At 40.6% G+C, this 26,998-nt stretch overlaps 1 protein-coding gene and 1 long non-coding RNA gene across 4 annotated transcripts in view; both read left to right on the forward strand.

Moving 5' to 3' along the window:
- The window catches only part of LOC140202556 (ras-related protein Rap-1b), a 64,468-nt gene extending 41,830 nt beyond the window's left edge, over window positions 1–22,638 (forward strand). For 2 of the 3 annotated variants that reach the window (XM_072267545.1, XM_072267546.1), the window contains exons 5-8: window positions 3,157–3,297; window positions 14,979–15,122; window positions 18,476–18,587; window positions 21,358–22,638. In XM_072267545.1, coding sequence (XP_072123646.1) covers window positions 3,157–3,297; window positions 14,979–15,122; window positions 18,476–18,562 — 372 coding nt within the window. In that variant the 3' untranslated portion in view covers window positions 18,563–18,587; window positions 21,358–22,638. The remainder of the gene's footprint in view (window positions 1–3,156; window positions 3,298–14,978; window positions 15,123–18,475; window positions 18,588–21,357) is intronic. The other variant, XM_072267547.1, reaches the window with a different exon arrangement.
- Window positions 22,639–23,564: 926 nt separating this feature from the next.
- Window positions 23,565–26,777, forward strand: LOC140203327 (uncharacterized). The gene is made up of 2 exons (XR_011887342.1): window positions 23,565–23,671; window positions 25,552–26,777. It is a non-coding gene; the product is annotated as an uncharacterized lncRNA (long non-coding RNA).
- Window positions 26,778–26,998: the final 221 nt, after the last annotated feature.

A 26,998-nucleotide genomic window follows, 5' to 3' on the forward strand; every position in this document is an offset into this window, starting at 1 on the left:
TTTGCCCAATCATCCTACTCTTACCTTCACTGGCATGTGGCACAGGCAGCATTCAAGAGATTGCTACCCTTGAGGTCCTATATTTCAGCCTTCTACCTAATTCCCTGTATTCTCTCTTTAGGAGACTTTTTTTTCCTACCTATGTTGTTGGTACAAATATGTACCACAACTTCTGGTAGTTCAACCCCCCCCCCCACCACCACCTTTAGAATGCTGTGGACCCAATCCGAGACACCTCTGATGCTGGCATCTGAAAGGCAACATACTATCTAGCCCACAGAATCTGCTGTCTCCTTCTCTAACTATGGAATCCCCTATAGCTAGGTGACTTTAACATTCCACGTATTGACTGGGAATCCAATAATGTAAAAGGACTAAATGAGATGGAGTTTGTAAAATGTGTTCAGGAAAGCTTCCTTCATCAGTACATAGAAGTCCTAATGAGAGAGTGTGTGATACTGGATCTGCTATTAGGGAATGAGACAGGGTAGGTGACAGAAGTTTGTGTAGGAGTACACTTTGCATCCAGTGACCACAATGCCATTTGTTTCAAAGTAAGTATGCAAAGAGAGAGGTCTGGTCTGTGGGTTCTGTTTCTAAATTGGAGAAAGGCCAATTTTGATCATATCAGAAATGATCTGGGAAGTGTGGATTGGGACAGGCTGCCTACTGGCAAAGGTGTACTTGGAAAGTGGTGCACTTCAGAAACAAAATTTGAGAGTATAATGCTCACATGTGCCTCTCAGAATAAAAGGTAAGATAAAAAATGTAGGGAACCTTGGGTTTCAAGTGATATTCAGGCCCTGGTTAAGGGAAGAAGAAAAAAAAAAGGAGGTACATAGCAGTTATTGGCAAGTAGGAACAAATTAGATGCTTATGGAGTACAAGAAATAAATCAGCAAGGCTAAAAGAAAGCATGAGGTTGCCCTAGCAGACAAGATGAAGGAGAATCCTATGGATTCTACAGGTACTGTATGTTATGAACGAAATAATTGCTAGGGACAAAATTGATCCTCTGGAAGATCAGAATGGTAATCCATGTGTGGAGCCAAAAGAGATGGGGTAAATCTTAAATGCATTCTTTGCATCTGCATTTCCTGGAGGGACAGATACAGAATCTATAGAAGTGAGGTGAAGTGTTATCACTTTCGTGGACCCTGTACAGATCACAGAGGAGGAGATGTTTATTACCCTGAGGCAAATCAGGGTGGATAAATAACCAGCGCCTGACCAAGTGTTCCCTTGTACCCTACGAGAGGCAAATGTAGAGATTGCCAGGGTCCTAGTTGTGAAATTCAGAACATTCTTAGCGACAAGAGAGGCACTAGTGGATTATAGAATTGCCATTGTTGTTCCACTGTTTTTTTTTTAAAAAAATGCTCTGAACAGAAACCAGGAAATTATAGGCAGGTGAGTTTGACATCAGTTGTGGGAAAGTTATTGGAAGGTATTCTAAGGGACCGGATGTACAAGTACTTGGATAACCATGGACTGATTAAGGAAAGTCAGGATGCCTATGTGAGTGGTAGGTCATGTCTCACCAATCCTATAGAGTTTTTTGAGGAAGTTACCAGCAATCTGGATGAAGGAAAGGCAGTGGATGTTGTCTACATGGACTTCAGCAAGGCATTTGGCAAGGCCCCACATGGGAGGTTGGTCAAGAAGGTATAGTTGCTCAACACTCAGGATGTGACTGTTGGTGTGCTGCAGGTGCTGGGTCCTTCATTTATTATCTATATCAATTATATGAATGATAATGTGGTTAACTGGATCAGCAGCTTTCTGGATGACACCAAGATTGGGGCTGTAGTGGACAATGAAGAAGGCTGTCATGGCTTGCAGAGGGATGTGCGTCAGCTGGAAAAATGGCAGATGGAGCTTGATGTAGACAAGTGTGAGGTTTTGCCCTTTGGTAGGACCAACCAGGGTAGGTCTTGCACAGTGAATGGTAAGGCACTGAAGAGTGTGGTAGAGCCAAGGGATCTGGGAATACAGGTACAAAATTCATTGAAAGTGGCGTCACAAGTAGGTAGGGTCATAAAGAGGGCTTTTGGCACATTGGCCTTCATAAATCAATATATAGAGTACAGAAGATTGGATGTTATGCATCTTATTCCTCAGAAGATGTTAGTGAGGCCTAATTTGGAGTATTGTGTGCAGTTTTGGACACTTACCTACAGGAAAGATGTAAACAGAATGCAGAGAAAACTTACAAAGATGTTGCCAGATCTGGAGGACCTGAGTTTCAAGGAAGGGTTGAATAGGTTAAGACTGCATTCTTTAGAATGTAGAAGATTGAGAGGAGATTTGATCGAGGGATACAAAATTATAGGGGGTATAGATAGAGTAAATGCAAGCAGGCTTTTTCGCCTGAGGTTGGATGGGACTGCAACTAGAGATCATGGGTTAAGAGTGAAACATGATAAGTTTAAGGGGAACATGAGGGGAAACATCTTCACTCAGAGGGTCATGGGAGTGTGGAATGAGCTGCCAGCACAAGTGGTGCATTCAAGCTCGATTTCAATATTTAAGAGAAGTTTGGATAGATACATGGATTATAGGGATATGGAAGGCTGTGGTCTTGCTGCAGGTCAAGGGGGCTAGGCAATTTAATTAGTTTTGGCATGGACTAGATGGGCTGAAGGGCCTGTTTCTGTTCTGTACTTCTGCCCTCTTCTGAGCCGCAGAGCCAGAATCAGTGCCAAAGACCTGGTCCCGCTAGGTTCAGTATATCATGGACATTCAGGAATGTTACTGTGCTTTCCTTCTTTTATTTTAATTTATCCCATAAATTATAAAACTGACAGGGTCGTAAACTGGTGTGTGTTTGCAATCATGCAGTCACTATTACTGTTCATGTGCGAATTGGGTAATATTTTGAACATTAAGCTGGTTCCAAAACCAGTTAATCCAGCATGATTTCATCATTGGGCTGATGTGTGTTACTGTTTTTTTTAAACTAGTGAGATGGGCAAAACAGTCCAATCTAAAACTTACTGAAAAGTGTGATTTTTGTTTTCCTCATAAAATGCAGTTTTATATGCAGTCATTTAACTAGTATAAAATTTTACTTTAATACTTGCTAATTTAAGTGATATTTGTTAATTATTTAAAGATACTGAAAACTATAGAATGATAGTCATATTTCATTTACAGGAGCAATTTACTGCAATGAGAGATCTATACATGAAAAATGGACAAGGTTTTGCTTTAGTGTATTCTATAACAGCACAATCGACTTTCAATGACTTGCAAGATCTTAGAGAGCAAATTCTTAGAGTGAAAGATACTGATGATGTAAGTATGTACAACCAGCTTTTTGTTTTGGGAAACCCTAATTTAGAATTTTTCAAATTTTTTTTAATCAAGCTTATAATTAAAATGTTTGCTTCAATCGTGGGACAAATTATAAAATGACCATAGGAAAAAGAAGAGATTAATGGCGCAGAGCTTTTAAAATTATACTGAAAGAGATTAATTTATTCTTGAAACAGCTGAGCTTATGCAGTGTTCTGTAAAACTAATGTACAGCGCTACACAATATTCACAATTTACCATCTTATGATTTTGACAGAACCAAAGTATGTAATCCATTTTAATTTTTTTTAAGTTTCTATTTTTGCCCTCAACCAAAATATTGTTTGTTTTGATGGGTTCTAAATTGCCCCCAGTCCTAAGCCACTTTTTTTTTTAAGAACAATTTTATTTGACTTTGTCTTTTTTAAGCTTCTTTTGTTAGCTGTTGTTCAATAATCTTTTTATTTTGTTTTTGTATCAGAATTAATTGTGCAACTCTTGCAGTCCTGTGTTTGGTCTTAAACTATTAACCTTTACCTATACTTTGCATGCCTTTCATTGAAGCTCCTTGGTGATCTGTCATAGCTATGTTGCTTCTCTTACATTCATAGTTTCCTTCTGTTTAAATTTAGGTCACTGATTTTTGGGTTGAACTACTTCCCTTTTCAATTCTATCATGTTATGCCTAACGTATTCTCACAATAGGATTATTGATTAACCCCTTTCATCGCGTATTACTTGTTCCCTAATTGGCCACTCAGTGTATATGGCCCTCCTCTGGTCAAGTTCGACCATGAATGTTGCTTCCTAGCTGTCAAGCCAAGACAGTACAATATAGAGGGGGAAGCTGTTGCCTGTGCAGCAGGCTGCGCCTCTCCAGGGAGCTGATGAGTCTAAAGAAACAGCAGAGATAGATACAGTTTGGCAGTAGCAGTATGGCAGGAGTGGCCTTTCAGCGTTAACAGCCATAAGGGACTCTAACCCCAAATTTTTTCTCCGGGTTTACTCCCGAAGGTTTCCCCATGAGTGGGTACAGCCACAAGGTAGTGTAAGTTTGAAATCAGAGTTTTCCTTCTCCTAGATAAGCTGCCAACCATGGCTGACAAACCCTATCTGCCCAGTTTTTAAGGTACTAGTAACCCGCTTTTGCCACTTCTGTCCGTAGAAAAACTTCCAGGCTTAGTAGCTAAGTCACACGTGAAGACCAGACCCCTCCATGTATTGATTGAAAAATATCATCCCAAACACTCTCTCAGGAACTTATCCTCTCTGGTTGCAAGAGCCTTAAAATCTAATAAATAAGTGCAGAAGCTGGGGCTCCTCTAATACTACCTCCTGATCCCCATCACAAGCTTACTCACAGACACATTTTCTGTACAGGGACTAAGCTCTATATACTTGACTGGCTTGTATTGTATCCTACTTTCCTAAGAATTCATCATTTCCAAGGTATTTAATTGAAAACATTCACTCCCTCAAAAGAGAAACCTTTTTCCTCCCTGTATCTCTGACTTAACTCCTCATCTCCTATCAAAGCTAGAATTCCTCAAACTACTGTCATTTATAGAACATGGAATAGTACAGCACAGTACAGGCCCTTCGGCCCACAATGTTGTGCCGACCCTCAAACCCTGCCTCCCATATAAGCCCCCACCTTAAATTCCTCCATATACCTGTCTAGTAGTCTCTTAAACTTCACTAGTGTATCTGCCTCCACCACTGACTCAGGCAGTGCATTCCACGCACCAACCACTCTCTGAGTAAAAAACCTTCCTCTAATATCCCCCTTGAACTTCCCACCCCTTACCTTAAAGCCATGTCTTCTTGTATTGAGCAGTGGTGCCCTGTGGAAGAGGCGCTGGCTATCCACTCTATCTATTCCTCTTATTATCTTGTACACCTCTATCATGTCTCCTCTCATCCAAAGCAATTATTACAATGTAGCTGATTTGGGTAAACATGTCCACAAGCTCTGAGATATTTCAGTAATAATGTTTTCTGTCCTTGTACCTGTTTATTTAGTATAAATCATGTTTACCTCTGTTTACTATATTTAATTAAATGCTATAGGTTAATTTATACTTCAAGTTAAATTGTCATTCAGTGATACATGAATACCAAATTGCTTCACGTGTAGCTTGGAGACTAGGCCTGGCGGAACTGTTTCTACTGACAAGAGAAGGGGCAAAGATGGACCACTGGCGCTTCATAACCAGTTCGGGCAGCTGGGGCCCATCAGCCTTGAACGGCAGCCCGCGTAGAAGGAAAACTGATTTTAAACCTCCGCTCCTTTGTGGCCATACCCACTCATGGGAAAGGCTTCGGGAGTAGACCTTGAGGAAGAAATCTGGAGCCGGGCTCCCTAAGGCAGTTTGATGTTGTTTACAACTTCACTCTGGCAACTTCTGCAATAACACTGGTGCCAAGATGTATCAGCGCTTGCCCTTCAGGACTACATCAGTGACGTGGAGAGGGGGAGCCCGCTGCATGGGCAACAACCGGTTCTTCAAATCTTCCCACCCAGGATTGCGCCCTGGAGAAGACTCTTCACTCAGCGTTGACACAACATGGAAGCAGCAGTTACCGATGATAAGCCACTGCGCTCGATTGGCGGAGAGGTGAGGCGCCAGAGGCTGCTTCTAATGGTGGGAGAGGTCCGAGGACCTCAATAGGTAGCTCCTGCCCGCCTTAAGCTGGGTAGTCCCCAGTCAAAAAGTGCTGCCTTGTCACGGTCCACGTGCTCCACTGGATGTGTGGGGCATAGGGAACCCCCGACAAGTGGATCGATAACCTTACACCCGGCAAAAAAAAAAGCAAACGTCAAAAGTATTTCGCCCTCAAGATAGGTACTTGGAACATATGGACCATGACACCAGGCCTTACAGCAGACCTGCAAGATTTGAGCAATGCCCGCAAGACCGCAGTGATCAACAGCGGACTGAGCAGACTGCAGATGGACATGATTGCTCTTCAAGAAACGAGGTTCTCTTCCTCTGTAGGCTTATGCGCCTACATTAACATCTGCTGGACAATGCTGAGGATGTTCTACGAGTCTGCAGTGCCCAGTCCTATCATGTTTGCTGTTGTATGCTGGGGCAGCAGGCTGAGGGTAGCAGACACCAACAGGATCAACAAGCTCATTCGTAAGGCCAGTGATGTTGTGGGGATGGAACTGGACTCTCTCACGGTGGTGACTGAAAAGAGGATGCTGTCTAAGTTGCATGCCATCTTGGTCAATGTCTCCCATCCACTACATAACGTACTGGGTAGGCACAGGAGTACATTCAGCCAGAGACTCATTCCACCGAGATGCAGCACAGAGCGTCATAGGAAGTCATTCCTGTGGCCATCAAACTTTACAACACCTCCCTTGGAGGGTCAGACACCCTGAGCCAATAGGCTGGTCCTGGACTTATTTCATAATTTACTGGTATAATTTACATATTACTATTTAACTATTTATGGTTCTATTACTATTTATTATTTATGGTGCAACTGTAATGAAAACCAATTTCCCCCGGGATCAATAAAGTACGACTATGACTATTAACCTCTACCCAGGAAGCTAAAGACAAGTTCTATGATGAACTCAGTGCTGCCACCATTCATTCACAGTGACTTTAATGCAGGAGTTGGCAGTGACCACCACGGCTTCCCTTCCCTGTTTGGGACTGTTCAGAACTGGAAAGATGAAGGAAAACGGCCAGTGCCTCCCTGAACTCTGCTGCCTACATGACCTCTGTATCACTAACACCTTCAGCACCGAGCCTCAACACAAAGTGTCATGGAGACATCCAAGGTCCAAACATTGGCACCAACTTGATCTCATCTTCGCAAGACACAGCAGTCTTCAGACTGTCAAGCTGACACACAGTTACCAGAGTGCAGATTGTGACACCGACCACTCCGTTGCGTGCAGCAAGGTAAAACTTCAGAAGGGATGGGAGGCCACACATTGTCACCAGCAATACTGGTGACTCTGTAAAGATAGCAGAGTTTCTGCAAGCCTTGGAGGAAGCTCTGCCTGGCTGTCCTGACACCAATGTCAGCAAGAGACAGGAAACCCTGCGGGACACCATCTACAGCACTGCGGGGGGTGGGGGGGGGGGGGGGGAAGACAGTTAAGTTTGCTGGCTGGTTTGAGGCCCACTCTGAAGTGCTGTTGCCTCTGATTGAGGAGAAAGAGAAAAGCACTGACCACATACAAGTCCTCTGCTAGCGAGAAGAACCTACAAGTACTCGGTCTACCCGGAACAAAGTTCAACAGGCGGTGTGCTAATGATTACTGGCTCCAGCTCTGCTCCAACATACAGGAGGCTGCTGACACTGGCAACATTAGAGGAATGTACAATGGAATCAAGCTAGTCATTGGTCCATTACAGAGCAAGACTACCCCACTAAAGTCATCAACGGGAGAGGTCATCAAGGACAGAACACAATAGATGGAACGCTGAGTTGAACATTACTCGGAGCTGTATGCCAGAGAGACTATCATTTTAAAAAAAAAAGCTCTGAGCACCATTGAACCTCTGCTCACCATGATCAAACTTGATGAAGACCCCACATGGAGGAACTCAGCGGGGCACTAGAAGCACTTCCTTCTGGGAAAGCACCAGGAAAAATTGACATCCCTCCTAAGGTTCTCAAATGTGCCAAGGACACCCTCATCCCAGAGCTGCACCAAATCCTCTGCCAGTGTTGGAGAGAAGGCAGTGTACCCCAAGACATGAGGAACGCAAATATCATCACTCTCTACAAGAACAAGGGCGACAGGAGCAACTATAACAACTATCATGGCATCTCTCTTAGAGTTCTGGGGAAGCTTTTTGCTCAAGTTGCCCTGAAGTATCTCCAGCTGCTTGAAGAAAGGGTCTGTCTTGAGTCTCAGTGTGGGTTCAGGGCTGAGCGGTCCACCATCGACATGATCTTCTCCCTCATGTAACTGCTAGAGAAGTGCAGAAAACAGCAGAAACCACTCTACATTGCCTTCATCAATCTTACTAAGGCAGTCGACCTTGTGCGCAGAAAGTGCCTCTTTGAGATCCTTGCCAAGATTGGCTGCCTCCCAATCCTACTCATCGGGTCGTTTCATGACAACATGAAGGGGACCATAGTGTTTGCTGGCTCTACATCAGAGTCCTTTAACATCCTGCAACCCGGGGTAAAATGGGTGTGTCCTTGCTCCGATGCCGTCCGGCATCTTCTTTGCTGTCCTGCTCAAGTCCGCCTTTGGGGAGGCCACTGAGGGCACTTAACTCCATTCAAGATCAGACAGAAACTTCTTCAGGCTGTCAAGACTCAGAGCAAGGATCAAAATGTAGATAAGGCTCCTCAGAGACTTTCTGTTTGCTGATGACGCAGCTGTCGCAACTCACTTACAGCAGGAGCTACAAGATCTCATGACTCGCTTTGCGGAAACCTGCCAGGAGTTTGGCCTGACTATCGGCCTGAAGAGGACACAGGAGAGGGACAAGACATTGACGACAAGCCATCCATTAACATTGTCAACTATGATCTGGAAGTCGTCCACAAATTCACATATCTGGGCTCCACGATATTGGATAACCAGTCACTCAAAAGCAATATCAACAAGCGCATCGGAAAAGCAGCCGCAGCTTTTTCAAGGTTGGCTGAGGGAGTCAGCCAACCTTGAAAAAGTCCAGAACACCAAAGTCCAGATGTACACAACCTGTGTGCTGAGCACTTTGCTCTATGCTGGCAAAACTTGGACCCTGTGCACAAAACAAGAGCAGCGACTCAACGCTCTCCATATGCGCTGCCTCAGACACATACGTGGTATCACCTGGGAAGACAAGGTTACCAACAACAGTGCTCAAGAGAACAGGCGCCACCTCCTTGTTCACCTTCCTCAAACAGGCGTATGTGCTGGCTAGGCCCATCTTGCACATGGCAAATGGTCGTATACCGAAGGACATTTTCTTTGGGGAGCTGGACTCTGGAAAGAGACCAACAGGAAGACCCAGCTGCACTACAAGGGCACCTGCAAGCGTGACCTCAAGGCCCTTGGTATTAGCGCCAACACGTGACAGCCACTTAATGCTTTATAGACATTAAGAAAGAGGATGCGCTGGAGCTTTTGGAAAGCATCAAGTTGGGTAAGTCACTGGGACCGGACGAGATATATACTTCATGCTACTGTGGGAGGCGAGGGAGGAGATTGCTGATCCTCTGGCAATAATCTTTGCATCATCAATGGGGACAGGAGAGGTTCCGGAAGATTGGCGGGTTGCAGGTGTTGTTCCCTTATTCAAGAAAGGGAGTAGAGCTAGCCCAGGAAATTATAGACCAGTGAGTCTTACTTCAGTGGTTGGTTAGTTGATGGAAAAGATCCTGAGAGGCAGGATTTATGAACATTTGGAGAGGCATAATATGATCAAGAATAGTTATCATGGCTTTGTCAAAGGCAGGTTGTGCCTTACAAGCCTGATTGAATTTTTTTGGGGATGTGATTAAACACATTGATGAAGGTAGAGTAGTAGATGTAGTGTATATGAATTTCAGCATTTGATAAGGTACCCCGTGCAAGGCTTATTGAGAAAGTAAGGAGGCATAGGATCCAAGGGGCCCTTTGAGGATCCACATTTGGCTTGCCCAAAGAGTGGTTGTGGACAGGTCATATTCGGCATGGATGTTGGTGGCCAGTGGTGTGCCTCAAGGATCTGTTCTGGGGCCCCTCCTCTTCGTGATTTTTATAAATGACCTGGATGAGGAAGTTGGAGGGAAGGGTTAGTAAATTTGCTCATGACACAAAGGTTGGGTGCGTTGTGGATAATGTGGAGGACTGTCAGAGGTTGCAGCGGGACATCGATAGGATGCAAAACTGGGTTGAGAAGTAGCAGATGGAGTTCAACCCAGTTAAGTGTGAGGTAGTTCATTTTGGTAGGTCAAATATAGTGGCAGAATATTGTATTAATGGTAAGACTCTTGGCATTGTGGAGGATCAGAGGGATCTTGGGGTCCGAGTCTATAGGACACTCAAAGCTGCTGCACAGGTTGACTCTGTGGTTAAGAAGACTTGCGTTGTATTGGCCTTCATCAACCATGGGATTGAGTTTAAGAGCCAAGAGGTAATGGTACAGCTATATAGGACCCTGGTCAGACGCCACATGGAGTACTGTGCTCAGTTCTGGTCACCTCATTACAAGAAGGATGTGGAAACTATAGAAAGGGTGCAGAGGAGATTTACAAGGACATTGCCTGGATTGGGGAGCATGCCTTATAAGAGTAGGTTGAGTGAACTTGCCCTTTTCTCCTTGGAGCGATGGAGGACGAGAGGTGACCTGATAGAGGTGTATAAGATGATGAGAGGCATTGATCGTGTGGATAGTCAGAGGCTTTTTCCCAGGGCTGAAATGGCTAACACGAGAGGGCACAGTTTTAAGGTGCTTGGAAGTAGGTACAGAGGAGATGTCAGCAGGTTTTTTACGCAGAGGGTAGTGAGGGCGTGGAATGGGCTGCCGGCGATGGTGGTGGAGGTGGAAACGATAGGGTCTTTTAAGAGACTCCTGGATAGGTACATGGAGCTTAGAGAAATAGAGGGCTATGGGTAACCCTAGGTCATTACTAAAATAAGTACATGTTCGGCACGGCATTGTGGGCTGAAGGGCCTGTATTGTGCTGTAGGTTTTCTATGTTCTATGTACTGATATCCAATAGGGTCTTCTGATCACAAGAAAAGCAACTATGACAATCACTTGCTGTTAGACTGCACACAGTCTTTGCATACCTTTGCACACCTCTAATTAGCAGGCAACAACACAGTCGGCACCAAGTCCAACTCCTTCAATTTCTCCACCAACAAGCAACAATGCTAATGGGGTAGAACTGCAGTATTTCAAGTTCTTAATGTCCAGCAGGGTCTTGCGATAGTAAAAAAAAATTAAAGAAAGACAATAACACATTTATTATTACCGTAGAACCCACTGTGTATGAGCATGCCACCATCTTAACCAGTTAGTTCATAGCTATCAATGAGTTATCTGCCGTTTCCACTTGAGCAGGCTCCTTACCCTATGCTTTAACTACCATCAACTCGTTCAGGATTAGATTCCCTTTTTATCCAAGTCTTTGACAAAACCTTGGTAATTTTTATTGGAGGATATGCTGATAATGCTCTGTGGATACCTTGAGCAAGTGAATGTTCATATTTAAGTTCTAGAGTTTATCTTCAGTTTTTAAGTCTTTTCATATCAATCATTTGTTCTTTAATAGTACTTAATAGAAACCAAGCCCCAGGGTAATTTGGTGCAAAACACTAAAGCTATGCTTATGATCTAACAATTACAATTTTTAAAAAGCCTGTGGTCTTGAGGACTACTGGGATAATTCGGCAAGTTTCCATCAAAAAGGGCCTCTGTTGTGCATTATCATTAAAAAAAACTTCTCCTTGTTGACCAGTAGTAAAACGCCGAAGGCTGAATCGACTATCAACCTTTTGTTTTCAACTGCAAGATCAGTACTTGAAGCAATAAGTAGCTGATCTGCTAACTGATGCTGTGGAAGATTTCTATTTAAAATATCAATTTTCAGGCCATTTGCAGCTCATCAACTGACAACAGCACAGAGAGCAAGTACAACATTGAAATGCTACCCTGATACTTTCATCTTTTTGTGATTGTATTGTACATTAGATTTCAGACTCAAAATAAAAACCTGTATTTAAAACGTCTTAATTTACTTCCCACCTTGTATGTCCATTGCTCGTTTAATTTTTGGATTTTTGTATGGGAGAGGGTTGTTTTGTGCTTTTTCTGGAAAAGGATTGGCCTTGTGTTAATTTCTTGTGCTTTTTGTCATTCTGTCAATATTAAATAGAAACTGGTTGTTGTGGCTTTATTTGTTAGAACATTTAAACTTCCATCCTGCTTCATCTATGTGGGAGAATATAACTTATATTGGCAACACTTCACTTTTTAATTCTATGATGTCATGGATGTTCTTGCCAAGTAGTATAGCTCTTGTATTATTTCTACATGGGAAATAGATTAGGTTATGAGGGCACTCGGTCCCTGTTTATTGTCATTTAGAAATGCATGCATTAAGAAATGATACAATGCTCCTCCAGTATGATATCACAGAAACACAAGTCAGACCAAGACGAAACTGACAAAAACCACATAATTATAACATATAGTTACAACAGTGCAAAGCAATACCGTAATTTGATAAAGAGCAGACCATGGGCACGGTAAAAAAAAAAGTCTCAAAGTCCCGATAGCCTCATCATCTCACGCAGACAGTAGAAGGAAGAAACTCGCCCTGCCATGAACCTCCAGCGCCGCAAACTTGCCGATGTGGCACCCTGGAAGCACCCGACCACAGCCGACTGAGTCCGTCCGAAAGCTTCGAGCCTCCGACACCGAGCACCATCTCTGCCGAGCGCTTCGACCCCAGCCCCGGCTGCCAAGCAACAGGCAAAGCGGAGGATTCGGGGCCTTCCCCTCCGGAGATTCTGGATCGCACAGTAGCAGCGGCAGCGAAACAGGCATTTCAGAAGTTTCACCAGATGTTCCTCTGTGCTTCTCGCATCTGTCTCCATCAAATCAGGATTGTGCATGGCATCCTACTTGACAGATTACAGATATTCATTCCAGAGTGGCCGCTGCGCGCTGTGTCGCGCCGCCATCTTCTCTTCGAAAGATCCTTCAATTAGTAATTACGCTGCTTTGGTTACTTTTTCTGGAGTAAGAGTCCGAGGGGAGATCTGATGGTTTATAAGATTATTAGAGGATTTGGTAGAGTGGACAGTTGGTATCGTTTTCCCATGCTTGAACTGCTTAAAACCATAGGGCATACATTTAAGGTCAGCGAGGGAGTTGAGTTTAAAGGAGGTTTCATCATTTTCTGGTGAACCTCCAGCTTCTGCACCCTCTTCAAAGCTTCCATAACCATCCTATAGTGTGATGACCAGAACTGCACACAATACTCCAAATATGATCTAACTAAAGTTTCGTACAGTTGTAGCATGACTTTCTACTTCACGTACTCGGCCCCCGGCTCATGAAGGCAAGTGTGCCATAAGCTACCTAACCACCGCGTTGCTAGTTTCAGACAGCTATATACTTGGATCCCTAGATTCCTTTGTCCATGAGTATTTCTAAGGGTCCATGTATTTACAATATACTTCTCTTACATTTAACTTTCCAAATACCTAATTGAGCTATATCCTGCTGTATCCTTTCGCAACCTTTCTTAGTACCAGTATCTACAATGAGATTTTCGGAATTGAAGTAAGTTATGGTGACTGGCATACGGTCTGCGAAAGTTCGCCATGAGCCCAGGAATAAAACAGAGGAGACAGTCTTGGATTCATGTTTCATTGTTTTTTTTTCTTGTTGTTAGGGTAGAATAGCAACTAAGGCTTGAATTTGCTTTGTACTGGTATTTAAAATATCCTATCTAGTTACCCAGTTTGAAGGCTGCCAAGTGTTGTTGGGAGAGTACACTTCATGTTTTGGTTGCAAGGGTTATTGATGAGGCAACATAGTGATCTTGTTACAATTGTTTTGTAAAATAACTTTTGGATGCAGATTTTTTTTTTGTTATCAAATACTAATTCCTGCCTAGTGGATGTTTTCTCAGCAGATTCACATTGTAACATTGTTACCACTGCACTTTTAGATTTTAAGCCTAGATTGTCTGTCAATGCTTTCTTGAACAGAACATTTCAAGCAGTAAATTACTAATAAAATATTAGTTATTGCAGGTAAATGTTTGGGATCCATTCCAAGATATTGTCAGATGGACATTGTATGCTGCTCATGTTTACAGCTGCCATCCACTTCAAGGTTCAACATGTGCATTTAGAGATTCTCTTCTGCACACTACTGTTATAACATGCGGTTATTTGAGTTACCGTTGCCTTCCTGTCAGCTTGAACTAGTCTGGCTATTCTCTTCTGACCTCGCTCATTAACAAGAGATTTTCACCCACAGAATTGCCACTCACTGGATTTTTTTTGTTGTTGTTTTTCCACACCTTTCTCTGTAAACTCCAGAGACCTGTGCATGAAAATCACAGGAGATCAGCTGTTTCTGAGATATTCAAACTACCCCATCTGACCAACAATCATTCCACGGTCAAAGTCACCTAGATCACATTGCTTCCCTCACAACACGCTGGAGGAACTCAGCAGGTCGGGCAGCATCCGTGGAAAAGACTGGTCGACGTTTCGGGCCGGAACCCTTCGTCAGGACTCACGTCAGGACAGTCCTGACGAAGGGTTCCGGTCCAAAACATCGACTGATCTTTTCCATGGATGCTGCCCGACCCGCTAAGTTCCTCCAGCATGTTGTGAGTGTTGCTTTGACCCCAGCATCTGCAGATTATTTTGTGTTCACATTGCTTCCCCATTCTGATGTTTGTTCTGAACAACAACTGAATCTCTTGACCATACCTGCATGCTTTTATGCATTGAGATGCTGCCGCATGATTGGCTGATTGGATATAGTGAGCAGGTATACTTAATAAAGCGGCCACTGATTGTATATTAAATATACCCAGTGGCAATGGCATCGTTTTCTTTGGTCACAACCATAAATATAATTTATATATTGCTATTTGGTACATTTTAATAAAATAAAAGAAGAAAGTAAAGCATGTGTTTTTCTAATTGTATAACTGTTTTGTTAGCCATTAACAACTGAAATTTTTACTTGTAGGTGCCAATGATTTTGGTTGGTAATAAGTGTGATTTGGAGGAAGAGCGAGTGGTTGGAAAGGAACAGGGACAGAATCTAGCAAGACAGTGGTGTAACTGTGCCTTTCTTGAATCCTCTGCAAAGTCAAAGATTAATGTTAATGAGGTGAGCCTCGTTCTTTTCTGCAAATTAACTTTCAGAACAATCTTCGGTCTTGTGTTGTATTAAACAGATTTACCTGCTGGGAAAATCTCCACTCATTTGTTGATTAAATTTCAAACAAATTGCACAAGTCTGATCCTTTCTTCAATGGCATTCAGGTTGCAGGCCTTCAATGAAAAACTAAAAATGTGTGAAATGTGTTGAAATTAAGTTTGAGATGCATTATTGAATGCAGATAAATCTTATCCATGCTTGAGAATGGTTTAACTGAGCATATGATATTATATTTATTGATCTACACTGAGAGCGTGTTAATGTCTCGAATGTTCATGTTCTTGTGATGTGATGTATGGCAGAATGATGTGCAGTTTGTAGGCATTGATATTATCTCCTCTTGTCCTTATGGCCAGTACATATAGGTAATGTAACACCCTGGTTCACATTTTTATTGATATGTTGTAAGTATTTCATTTAGCATTTCTGTAAGAGCAGTCTGCTCTGCTTTCAGTCTGTTTGGGTTATTGTTGAAGATGAGGAATGTGTGCCATCCAATTAGGATGGTGGAACTGGGGGGAGGTTTTTGGTGAGGGGCACTAAGGTTGGTCTTGGGGCTTTGTTCGGCGGGAGATGAAGAAAGAAGGCACTGGGGAGAAATGGTTGTAGGATTTGACCCAGTGCGGACTGTGGTTTGGTGGATCCAGGTGCTGAGAACAACTGAGGATCAGTAAATATCGAAGTGCTGAGCTCCAACTTGTGCACATTTGACTGTTTAATTAAAATGGACCCTTATATGTTTGTTTTTCTTTACTAACCCTTTAGTTAAGATTCATAAATATAATTCCTTTAATCATATGCAGTGTACTGTCTGTTATGACGTGGCACTAATTTGTAACAGAGTTGCAGATTACATAGCATCCACACAAACCAGGGTTTGGGGTGGGAGAGCCATCTCAATCTCATGGGTTTGGTGGGACCGGAGTGTGTCTTTCCTACACTTGCACAGCCAAGGAAACCAGGGGGTTTCAGTACTAAAAAACAATCTCCATCCAAAAGTTATCAAATTCCAACTCCTTCCTGCTGGACAATTTCTCAGCAGGCTCACACTGGCACTTCAGTAGGTTAAGTTGCATCACTGCAATTTTAGATGTTAAACCTAGATTGTCTGTCAATGTACAAATGAAATTTAGTTATTGCAGTTAAATGTTTGGGATTCATTCTAAAATATTGGGTTAAAAGGACATTGTATATTACTTGTGTGTTACGACTGCCTTGATATTGTAAAAGTCTTCTGATGTGTTAATAGATCAGCCAAATTACTATAGAACCAGCTTTGATCCCTGACTTTAAGTGTCCCAAATAACAATCACTGAATGAGACTGTTTTGTAGTCCTTTCGTTTCCAGCTTCAAATACCATGAAGCAATTAAACACAAAAAGCATGAGGTGGCTTCAAGAACAGTCCCTGTTTCTCGATCATAGAGCCCAGCAAGTGAGTAACCAGATGAAGCTGAAGCTAGGAATACTGAGCAGATGAGTTCCCTCAACTGCTTCATAAAATCAGGCATCGCAGAAGCTGGTCAATGACCATTTGATTCATTCCATGTGTTATCTAAAACTGGCAGAGTACTTATTACAGCAGAAAATGTGGGAGCAGAGGAACTTTATTCAGGATCTACCTGCTCCTTGGTCAGGTTATTCCATTGCATTTGCAGCACTGGTATCTACCACATTAGCATTAACAACTTCATAGACACATACTGTTCTCAAAATGATGGAAGGTGTCATTGCAATTGCCGTCAAGTGACACTTTATTTCCACTAATATCCACCATCTTTTCCAGGTGGAATAAAGTGGTTCAAGGAGATGGTTCTCTGTATTACCTTTGAGAGCTGTTACTAATGGTGGCATTAGAAAACAAAGGAGATGAAAATTTCTTTCTTTTTGGAAGTAGATTATAGAACATTGGGTATTCTGAAGAATATTCAGTGTTTGTTTTTACTGTCAATATCTCATTGTTTTTACATTCAATGTAACTGGATTTGTTTAATGCACTTAAAATCAAACAGCATAGGAGGCACCCATACACCCTACTGCTGTATGGTGAGGGACACTAAGGTTGGCCTTGGGCCTTTTTGATCAGCGGGAGATAAAAGAGAGTGATCTAATTCCTTCAGTTTTAATTTCTCTTTCCCTGCAAAGTTCTTTCATGGATGTATCCTAATTAGAAGTTGATATCAAATTCATTTTCCGATTTCTGCCAACCTTAGGAACATAACAGCACGGTACAGGCCCTTTGTCCCACAATGTTGTGCTGACCTTTTAACCTACTAAGGTCAATCTAACTCTTCCCTCCTAATTTTGACTATCCTTACTAAATACCTTTTCAATATTTTCTCTATTGAGAATTAATCTAGCTTTTCTAGTCTCTGCCATGTGGTGATGAAATGAGGTGGCATCAACCTGAATCTTTGACTTTGTTTCTGTCTGCAAAATGCTGCCTGACCCACAATGATTCCAGCATTTTCTGTTTTTGCATCTGATGTCAAACCTAAGCGGTATTTCTCCTTTTCTGCGCAGAGATTAACTCTGCATCTTCTATAGGACCTTAAGAAATTTGCTAAGGTGCTGCGCTAGAATTGACAGTTTTCTAGTTAAAAGCTGGTTTTACACTAAGCTTCTTATTTACAAAGACAATGGTATTTAAATATCCTTGATAGTTTATCCCGCTGCTTCAATTCAGTTTGAGCCACCTAATTGTGAGTAACTTATTGCAGGCAGAAAAGATTAAATGTGGATGTAAAATGCTACCAGTGGCAAAGATGATTATGCAAGGCTTGGATTGATAGCATTCGAGTGAATTTCATTATACTTGTTGCTAAAGTATTTTATTTAAAATATCACATATTGCAATAACATCTTTTATTTAGATATTATGAAATATTTTAGTTGATTTTCTAAAAAAAAAAGAGAGAAATTTAATTGAGCAATATATACCATAAATTCAGTTGTTTGTGTGAAAGAATTTTGGGGTTGGGTGATGTAACCTGTGCCACTTATTCAAATGCACCAATGCAAAAAAAATAGTCCGGCTTTTTACCTCTTCTCACCTGTCTATCGCCTCCCCCTTTGCCCCCTCCTCCATCCCTTTCTCCTGTGGTGTACTCTCCTCCCCTATCAATTTCCCTCCTCTCAAAATATGAAATTTTTATTTATTCCCATAGATGCTGTCTGACCTGCTGAATTCCTCCAGCATTTTTTTGTAAATCTTGTTTCTGAACAGTCTAAAAGTATTTTTAAGGGCGTTGTGAAAATTAGGTATTTGCTTAAATTTTACTGTTGAAATATTTTTGTTCACAGATTTTTTATGATCTGGTCCGACAAATCAACAGAAAATCACCGGTTTATGGAAGGCCTCCAAAGCCAGCAAAATGCCAGCTGCTTTAATAATCCTATTTTAACTTTGAGCCAGGTAAAAACAAAGTTGCATTCAACCTCATGTTGATAACTATATGCAAAGGATGGCTGGGTGGGGATTCTATGAAGAATGGTAGTGCTATATGTATTTTAAGCAAATGCCCCTTTTTATCAGCAAACATTTCTCTTGGAAATTGTGCATGCATCCCTTTGTGACAAGAGAGTCAATTTGTCAGTACTCTAAAGTCTTCTATTATATTTACAAAACCTGGTGGCTGCAGGCTAAGCCTGCAGAGTCAGTTCAGGCCAAAGTGCCTGGTAAATAGTAAAAAGAAGTAAGCACGTAAACATGGATCATGAACTGCAGGGTACCCAAAAGTCAGTCCCTTGGCGCTGTGCGTGTTCATCGCTGAGGCGAGCGAAGCCCATACAGTAGCCTGATGGCTGCAGGGCAACAACTGCTCCTGAATCTGGTGGCAAGGGAACAAAGACTCCTACACCTTCCACCAGCAGCAGCAAGGAGGAGACTGGTGAAATGCAGACAGACAGCGCTGAGCACCTCTTTATTTTCCCCTCTCATCCTCGACTCTGGTTAATTTCTCTTACTTCCCTTTGATTTTTGCCCTTTCTTTCCACCCCATTTTGTAGCGTTCTCCGCATAACCTTTGATACCCTTACTATTAAAGAATCTATCAACCTTCACTTTAAATATACCCAATGACTTGGCATCCACATCTCTCTGTAGCAGCAAATTCTACAGATTCATCACTGTCTGGCGAAAGAAATTCCTCCTCATCTCAGTTATAAAGGAACATCCTTCTATTTTGAGGCTGTGCCTTCTGGTCCTAGACTCTCCCACTGTTGGAAACATTCTCTCCATGCCCAGTCTGTTTAGGCCTTTCAATTTACTTCTTCTCCCCCCTCCCCCCCCCCCAATGCTAGCAGATTCTTTATTAGATAAGATGCCCAAGACTACTCACTATACTCCAAATGTAGTCTGACCAGTGCCTTAAAGCCCCAGCATTGCATCCTTGCTTTTCTGTTGTCATCCTCTCAAAGTGAATGCTAATATTGCATTTGCCTTCCTATAGCACAAAGTAAGGATCCAATATGGCACTTTCAATTTCTTGCTCAATACCACATCAGCATTTGTTCTCTAAACAAATGGAAGTTTAATACTGTATTTTGAGCAGTGTTTTTGAAAACAAATTGAAGAGTCTGATCCAGCCTATCAGACTTATTCAATAGGAAACAAAAGAATGGTTTTAAAAATCAGGTGTTAATATAAATGCTGGTTATAATAGTAAAGTAGATGTTAGTTCGTTAATTATTATATTGTTTTAGTAGAACTTTCACTTGAACTTTTTAGAAATGCTACAGATATATATTGGTAATATTGAAAAGTACTGCTATATGCATGTGATGCTACTGCAAGTAAGCTTGAGACAAGTTTTAAGTAGGTTTATATTGATGTAAACCTAAGGAACATATTCACATTGGATATAATTTGTACTGAAGATTTAAAATGTGGAATAAATAGTCAGGAAGTAATAATGAAAATTGATTTGGATAAGCCTATGTTGAGAAGTTTGATGGGTTTCGGGTCAGACAACAATTGGATTGGCTTTTGTCTGTCAATGACAAGCTGTATAGTACAGTGGATTCTGGTTAATTGGCCCAAATCGGAACCAGTATATTTTGGTCAAATTGGCGGCTGCCCCCAATTAACTGAAGTTTCATGGAAATAGTTTTCTTAGTATAAAAAATACAGACTGCCATTTAATTGAGTTACAAATGATGTATTTAAATGAAATGCAGAAATTAGAAACTACCAGTACTACTGCTGACTGTCCATTATGTCTGACGATGACTGGAAACTTGTGCAAGAGAGTTTCTAAAGTGGAAAAGCCATTGCACTGGGGCAGTTACACTCTCAACCTCAGAAGTCTGGGTCAATGATATGAATATCATCACAACTGGGGTCTTCCTTGGCTTGCTGAACTCTATGACTTCTGTGCCTCGTCATGTTCTTCACTCTCCACGGAGCTTTGCAGAACCACCTTCCTAGCTGTTGGATCTCACTGTAGATCTCATCTGCCACCCGGTGTGCCAGAGTAGGCTTCACATGCTAGGATAGGTATGATCCCATCTCACTCAGGTTATGACACCCGCTGGGTAACCTCACCTGGTTAAGCCCACCTGTCAAAGTGGCATGCTGAGGTGTGGTCACTGTCACATGCAAACAGCTACTTGGAGCCACAGTTGAGAGCTGAGTGTCCGGTGGGAATCAAAGGTAACATTCAAGATGATTATTAATACCTTCAAATTCTTTGGAGTTCCTAACTTGTTTAAGTGGTGAAATAATTTCATTTTCACTCCTAGCTGTTTCTGGCATTTACAAGCCTGAATGCTTAAAACCGCAATGAGCAAAACAGTTCTGAATTGGCTTTCTGCTTATTTCTCGCTGACTATCAGTGACAAAAATCACTGCATTTTGAACACAAACACACACAACTAACATTATTTAAAATTTGTTCGCTCTGAGTAAGGTGTATTGTCTAAAGGCCACACAAGCACGTGACTGATACTAGTTAGAAACTATACGGGAACAGTCTTCTGTCCCAATTAAGCGGCATAGAGTCCCAAATAAATGAAGTGAATACTGGCTATTTTTTTCAATTAATTTTGTTCTTCAAGAGTTGTGCCAAATGTGCCGCTGTCCTGATTAATCGATTGTCCAATCAACTGTATTTGATTAGATCATTCATTTTAAATTCAAGCTGTATTAACTTACTAAAGTTTAACTTTTTTTTATATACTTCTAGATATGATGAACTATTTCTCATTTTGACAGTGCCAGCATTCCACTTTACTGAACTCATTGACAATTGAAAAATGGACTTTCCTGTGGTGGTATCTTTCAACAAGCGGATGAAAGCTCCCAAGTCATTTTGCACAAAAAAAACAAAGCTATTTTTTAAACTTCAGAAACATTCTATTAGTAGGTAACTGTTAATCCGCATCCTACTTTCAGTGTTATTGTTGATCATATTGGAGGAAGTATTCCTTTTACCAATGTTGTATTGAACTTATAATGAGTAGTAAGTCTGGTTTTGTCAAATAAAAGCTGTAATTTACTGGAAGCACCACTATTTTAGCATCATTTAGATGGAAGTCCAAAGATATCTTTAGATGATTTCTCACAGCTGACTCTGCTTCTTTGACATTTGTAGCTTCTTTAAAATGGAGATGCAAGATAATAGTTCCAGTGATTAACTGTGCTCTGATAATTGCAACAGCTATTAAAATAATTGTTTTTTTAATTTTAGAACAACCTGTGGAAATTATGATTATTATGTACAGAAAATGTATGTTTCTGTCTCATTTATATTTTGTCTTTGGTCTATAATGCTTTTAAATAGCTGTTAACATTTTCAGAAAAATGTCTTTCCTTGTGAGTTTCTTCTGTTTACATGAGGAATAATGTTTATATGAATTGTACAGTGCGGGTCTACATCCGGAAGTATATATTTTAACATATTTTAAGATTTTGCAAGTTTGCTTGGAGGTCTAAATGCTCCTGCAGCTGTAGGTTCTCACTGTAATTCTGCTTGCTTATGCATATTTGTAATTATCAGTACCAAATATACATTAAATTAGACATTGCCTGTTAGTGGTTACGTTATGCGTGTGCTGTTTTGTTGAAATGTTTCTTGGTGGAAGAGTATTGTGGGTATTGATGGTGAATGTGAGAAATAATTATCTGAGTGTACTTGGTTACATGGCCTAAATTCTGCTAATTTTATTTAACAATGCCTTTATGCTTTGTATGCATTAACTTTTGGATAGAAGTTTATCTGAGGAATTGAGGCACAGTAATTTGAAATTGAAAATTAATGCTACATGTGCTTTAAGGTGGCCAAATGCAAACTTAAAAAGCCTTAATTTTCATAGTGGTGCAATTTTTTTTTTTTGCATAACCTATTCAGTTCCATAAATTTAGATTGCTGTGCAAGGGCTTGCATTATGATTATCTACCACTTGAATGTTTTGTCATGTTTTAATTGCAAGTAAATAAAGTATCTGTTTAACTTTTGTAAATGTAACATTTGAATGATGTGTGTGAAGTTGGTGGTTTCATTTTTGAAGTTTTATTAGCAATTCAAAAACATCATCTTGGAGTAGGCTACATATTTTTTGCTTAGTATTATTGGGAGTAGCTGTGTATATCTATTCATTTTTTAGTCTGCTATTGTATTGGTAAAGTTTAAAGTAAATTTATTATGGAAGTACATACGTCACTAGAACAACTATTTTCTTGCAGGTGTACTCAATAAATCCATAATAGAATCAATAACAACCATAACAGAATCAATGTAAGTCTGCGCCAACATGGGCGTTCAACCAGTGTGCAAAAACAACAAACTCTGCAAATGCAAAAAGAAGTAGTAATAATAAAAAAATATCGAACATGAGATGGTGTTCTTGAAAGTGAGTCCATTGATTTTGGAAACATTTCATTGATGGGGCAAGTGAAGTTGGGTGAAGGTATCCCCTTTGGTTCAAAAGCCTGATGGTTGAGGGGTAATAACTGTTCCTAAACCTGGTGGTAATCACTGCACCAAAGTAATTGATTAATTTAGAAATGTGCTAAGGAAACTAATAATTTCTTAGTGACTGGAAATACTCTTCTGCATCAGTAAATCCTTTAATTATAAGCCAACATTTGATTTATAACATTTGAAAATACCTTTTAGCCCATTTCGTAATTTAGAAAATAAGTTTTTACCCATGTTTTCTACTTGCAGGGTTAACATTCGTGTTTTTATCTCTACAACTTAAAAACTAATATCTGTACATTCCCTCAATAAGCAAGTGATTACTTGTGAAACCCATGTAGTGCTCTACCATTAGTGTCAGTTCAGAAATTCACTGGCCATTAAAATTGAATCTCAGTTCTTGAGTGGAATGTCAAGAAAGAAAGACAGTGCACTTTGTTCAAATTCTATTAAGTTGATTATATTATAATATTCTGTTAGTTTCATTAGATGCCTGAGGATGCTAATCAGAAAGGTTATTTCTCTTTTTGCATCTGTCCAGCATAGGTATTCGCACTAAGTCTGCCCTCGTTTACAACAGGTGAGAATTGAGTTACAACTCTGTATAATAGTCCAAACTTGAAATTTAATAAATGATGAGAAAGCAGAATTTCTTAGATCTATTTTTAACCAGTGGGGTTACAATAACTATGTCCAATACCTTTTCATTATGAGCTTAACCCCATTTGCTGTGAGCCATTCTAGTGGCCCAAAAGTGCGCACAATACTCCAAATGCTGACTGAACAATGCCTTATAAAGCCTCAGCATTATATCCTTGTTTTTATATTCTAGTCATCTTGAAATAAATGCTAACATTGTATTTGCCTTCCTTACTACTAACTTAAACTGCGAGTTAACCTTTAGAGAATTGTGCACTCGGGCTCGAGTCCTATTGCACCTCCAATTTCTGAATTTGCTCTCTATTTAGAAAGTAGTCTACATCTTTACTCCTACCAATGTTCATGACCAACACTTCCCTACATTGTATTCTACCTCTGACTTCTTTGCCCATTCTCCTAATCTGTCCAAATCCTCCTGCAGACTCCCTGCTTCCTCAGTAATGCCTGACCCTTCATCTATGTTTGTAGTGTCCACAAATCTGGTGACAAAGCCATCAATTTTATCAAACAGATCATTAACATATAACTTGAAAAGCAGCGGACCTAAAGCCAACCCCTGCAGAACACCACTAATCTCCAGCAGCCAATCAAAAAAGGCCCCTTTTTTTTTGTTTTAACCCACTCTTTGTTCCTTGCCAGTCAACTGGTTTTCTGACCAGGCTAGTATCCTTCCTGTAATGCTGTGGGCTCTTATCTTGTTTAACAGTGGCAGCTTGTCAAAGGCCTTCTGAAAATCCAAGTAAACAATATCCACAGGCCTTCTTTATCTATCCCGCCTGTAACTTCCTTAAAGGATTCCAAGAATTCGTCAAGCAAGATTTCCCCTTAAGGAAACCATGCTGACTTTGGCCTATCCTTATCATGTGCCTCCAAGTACCCTGAAACCTCGTGCTTAATAATGGACTCCAACATCATCTCAACCACTGAAGTCTGGCTAGATGACCCATAATTTTCTTTCCTTTGCCTCCTTCTCTTCATAAAGAGTGGCATTTGCAATTTTCCACCTCTGGAACCATTTCAGAATCTGGTGATTCTTGAAAGATCATTACTACTTCCTCTTCAATTTCTTCAACTACCACTTTCAGAACCTGGTCCATCTGATCCAGGTGAGTTATCTACCTTCAGACCTTTCATCTTCCCAAGCACTACCTCCTTAATAACGGCAACCACACTCACTTCATTGGAATTTCTGGTATGCTGCTGGTACCTTCCACAGTGAAGACTGACACAAATACTTATTCTCCCATCAATGTATCAATTCCCTTCAGGTTCTATCATTCACCTACACCCTATGGGGAAGTTTGCTGTTGCCAATTAACCTGCATATGTTTGGGTTATGGAATGAAAATTAGAGCACCTAGAGGAAGTCCATGAGGTCACAAAGAAAGTCAAGTCCAGACATATAGCACTAGGGTCACTGCATCTGAGTTGTGGGAGTTGGAGGAAGTGTTAGGCTTCAAATTGTTGTGATACCTCTGCAGTGAAAGCTCATAATGTATAGGTGTTTGAGTTTCCAATTGATCTTGTAAGCTGCATCACTAACCATAGCAAACAATGAGGAAATACCCTCATTCTGAAAGTTAGGTTGGTTCATTTTGGCAAGGACGTTATGTGTCTGACACATGAGATAGTGAGGATAGGGTACGTAGATTTCACTCATTTTTCTTTTTAACTGGACAAAAACAGGAACTGTTCTCCAAACTTAAACAAGTGATTTCATTGAAGTTTTTCAAAGTTCAAAGTAAATTTATTATCAAAGTACATGTACATTATTTACAACTGTGATTCACTTTCTTACAGATATACTCAGTAAATGCAAGAAACATTTTAGAATCAATGTAAGACTGCACCCAACAGGAGGGACAAACAGCCAATGAGTGCAAGAAAGCACCAAACTCTGCAAATACAAGAGAAAGAAATGATAAATAAATAAGCAATAAATGTCTAAATCAACCAGCCCCATTAACCTACTTCTACCACATCAAGTGCTTCACTATATTTCACGTATACTCAGCAAGGAAGAGCACTAATATATCATTGAAGGGAGGATGGGATGTTTCATGGGTTTTTTTTTTATAATATATCTAAAGTCAGTGTTGAATATTTCCATGACCACACCAATGGGCAGCTCTATCCTGGTCCAATAAGCAACATTTTCCATGGAAAGTACATGACAGTATGTAGAAATGTAGTTAATATGATTACAACCAAGGCATTACAACTTGTTTGGAATGGCTTTCTCTATCCTTGGGATATATCAGAGGGAGGACTAAAGAATGGTGGAATTTTTGATTGATCTGATGTATATTATAAACTAAATTTCCTTTGATATTTCTATTATGTTGAGGTAGATACATTTAAGAGAAATGACCGGGATTAATGTTGATGCAGACATTCTAAAAGCATACCACATAAATTTTCAGTTTATTGATGAGTTGAAATCAGGAGTTATCAACTGTACTATCTCGTCTATGAACTAGTGATGTTAAATTTGTCCTGGCACATTAATTTGGCACCAGTTTTTTGAGGTTATTCCAGTAGGTCACTTGAAGAACACGGTTGTTATGGGTTCTGAGTAAGTGAATGGAAACGTGGGGAATTGTAGGTGCAGAAACTTGGGGGAAAACACAAACTGCTGGGAAAACGGGGGACACTTAGTATCTGTGGAGGCAAAAGGGATGTGTTGATAGTTCAGATCTGATGCAAGGTCTTTTTTTTCTTTGCTGAGTGAATTAATTGTTAGAAAAGTTGAAATTAATTTTTTTTATCATCTTTAGAATCATACTATGTATTACTTAGACATCCAATATGCAAATAATTACTAGCTTTGAATGAAATAAGTTTACAAATGCAATTATATAAGTTAAATAATAGTGACAATTTATTTTAAATTCCAATTGAAGTCTGTATGTAAGGTTATTTTAAATACACACCAGACTAAGATTTGTCCTCTCTCAGACTCAGCAAGTAAATATGAAATAGCCTGTATGCTGCAACAATTAAAATATGTCTCTTAGCAATATTCAGGAACTTGTTTGACCTGTTTTCTTTAGTAACTTCCCTGTGGTGCTGGCCTTCTAAAATTAGCCATTTGCAGAAGTGTTACTTAATTCTGTGACTTGCATTATCTGCTGTTTACTGTGTTTTCTTAGGCCATCTGGTGATGTAGTGGCAACTGCATCAGACTTTGAGCCGAGTGGCCCCGGATTCGAATCTGGCCAGCTCCTTGCACACTTTCCATCTGTGC

The sequence above is a fragment of the Mobula birostris genome, chromosome 9, assembly GCF_030028105.1.
Source record: "Mobula birostris isolate sMobBir1 chromosome 9, sMobBir1.hap1, whole genome shotgun sequence".
Lineage (NCBI taxonomy): Eukaryota > Metazoa > Chordata > Chondrichthyes > Myliobatiformes > Myliobatidae > Mobula > Mobula birostris.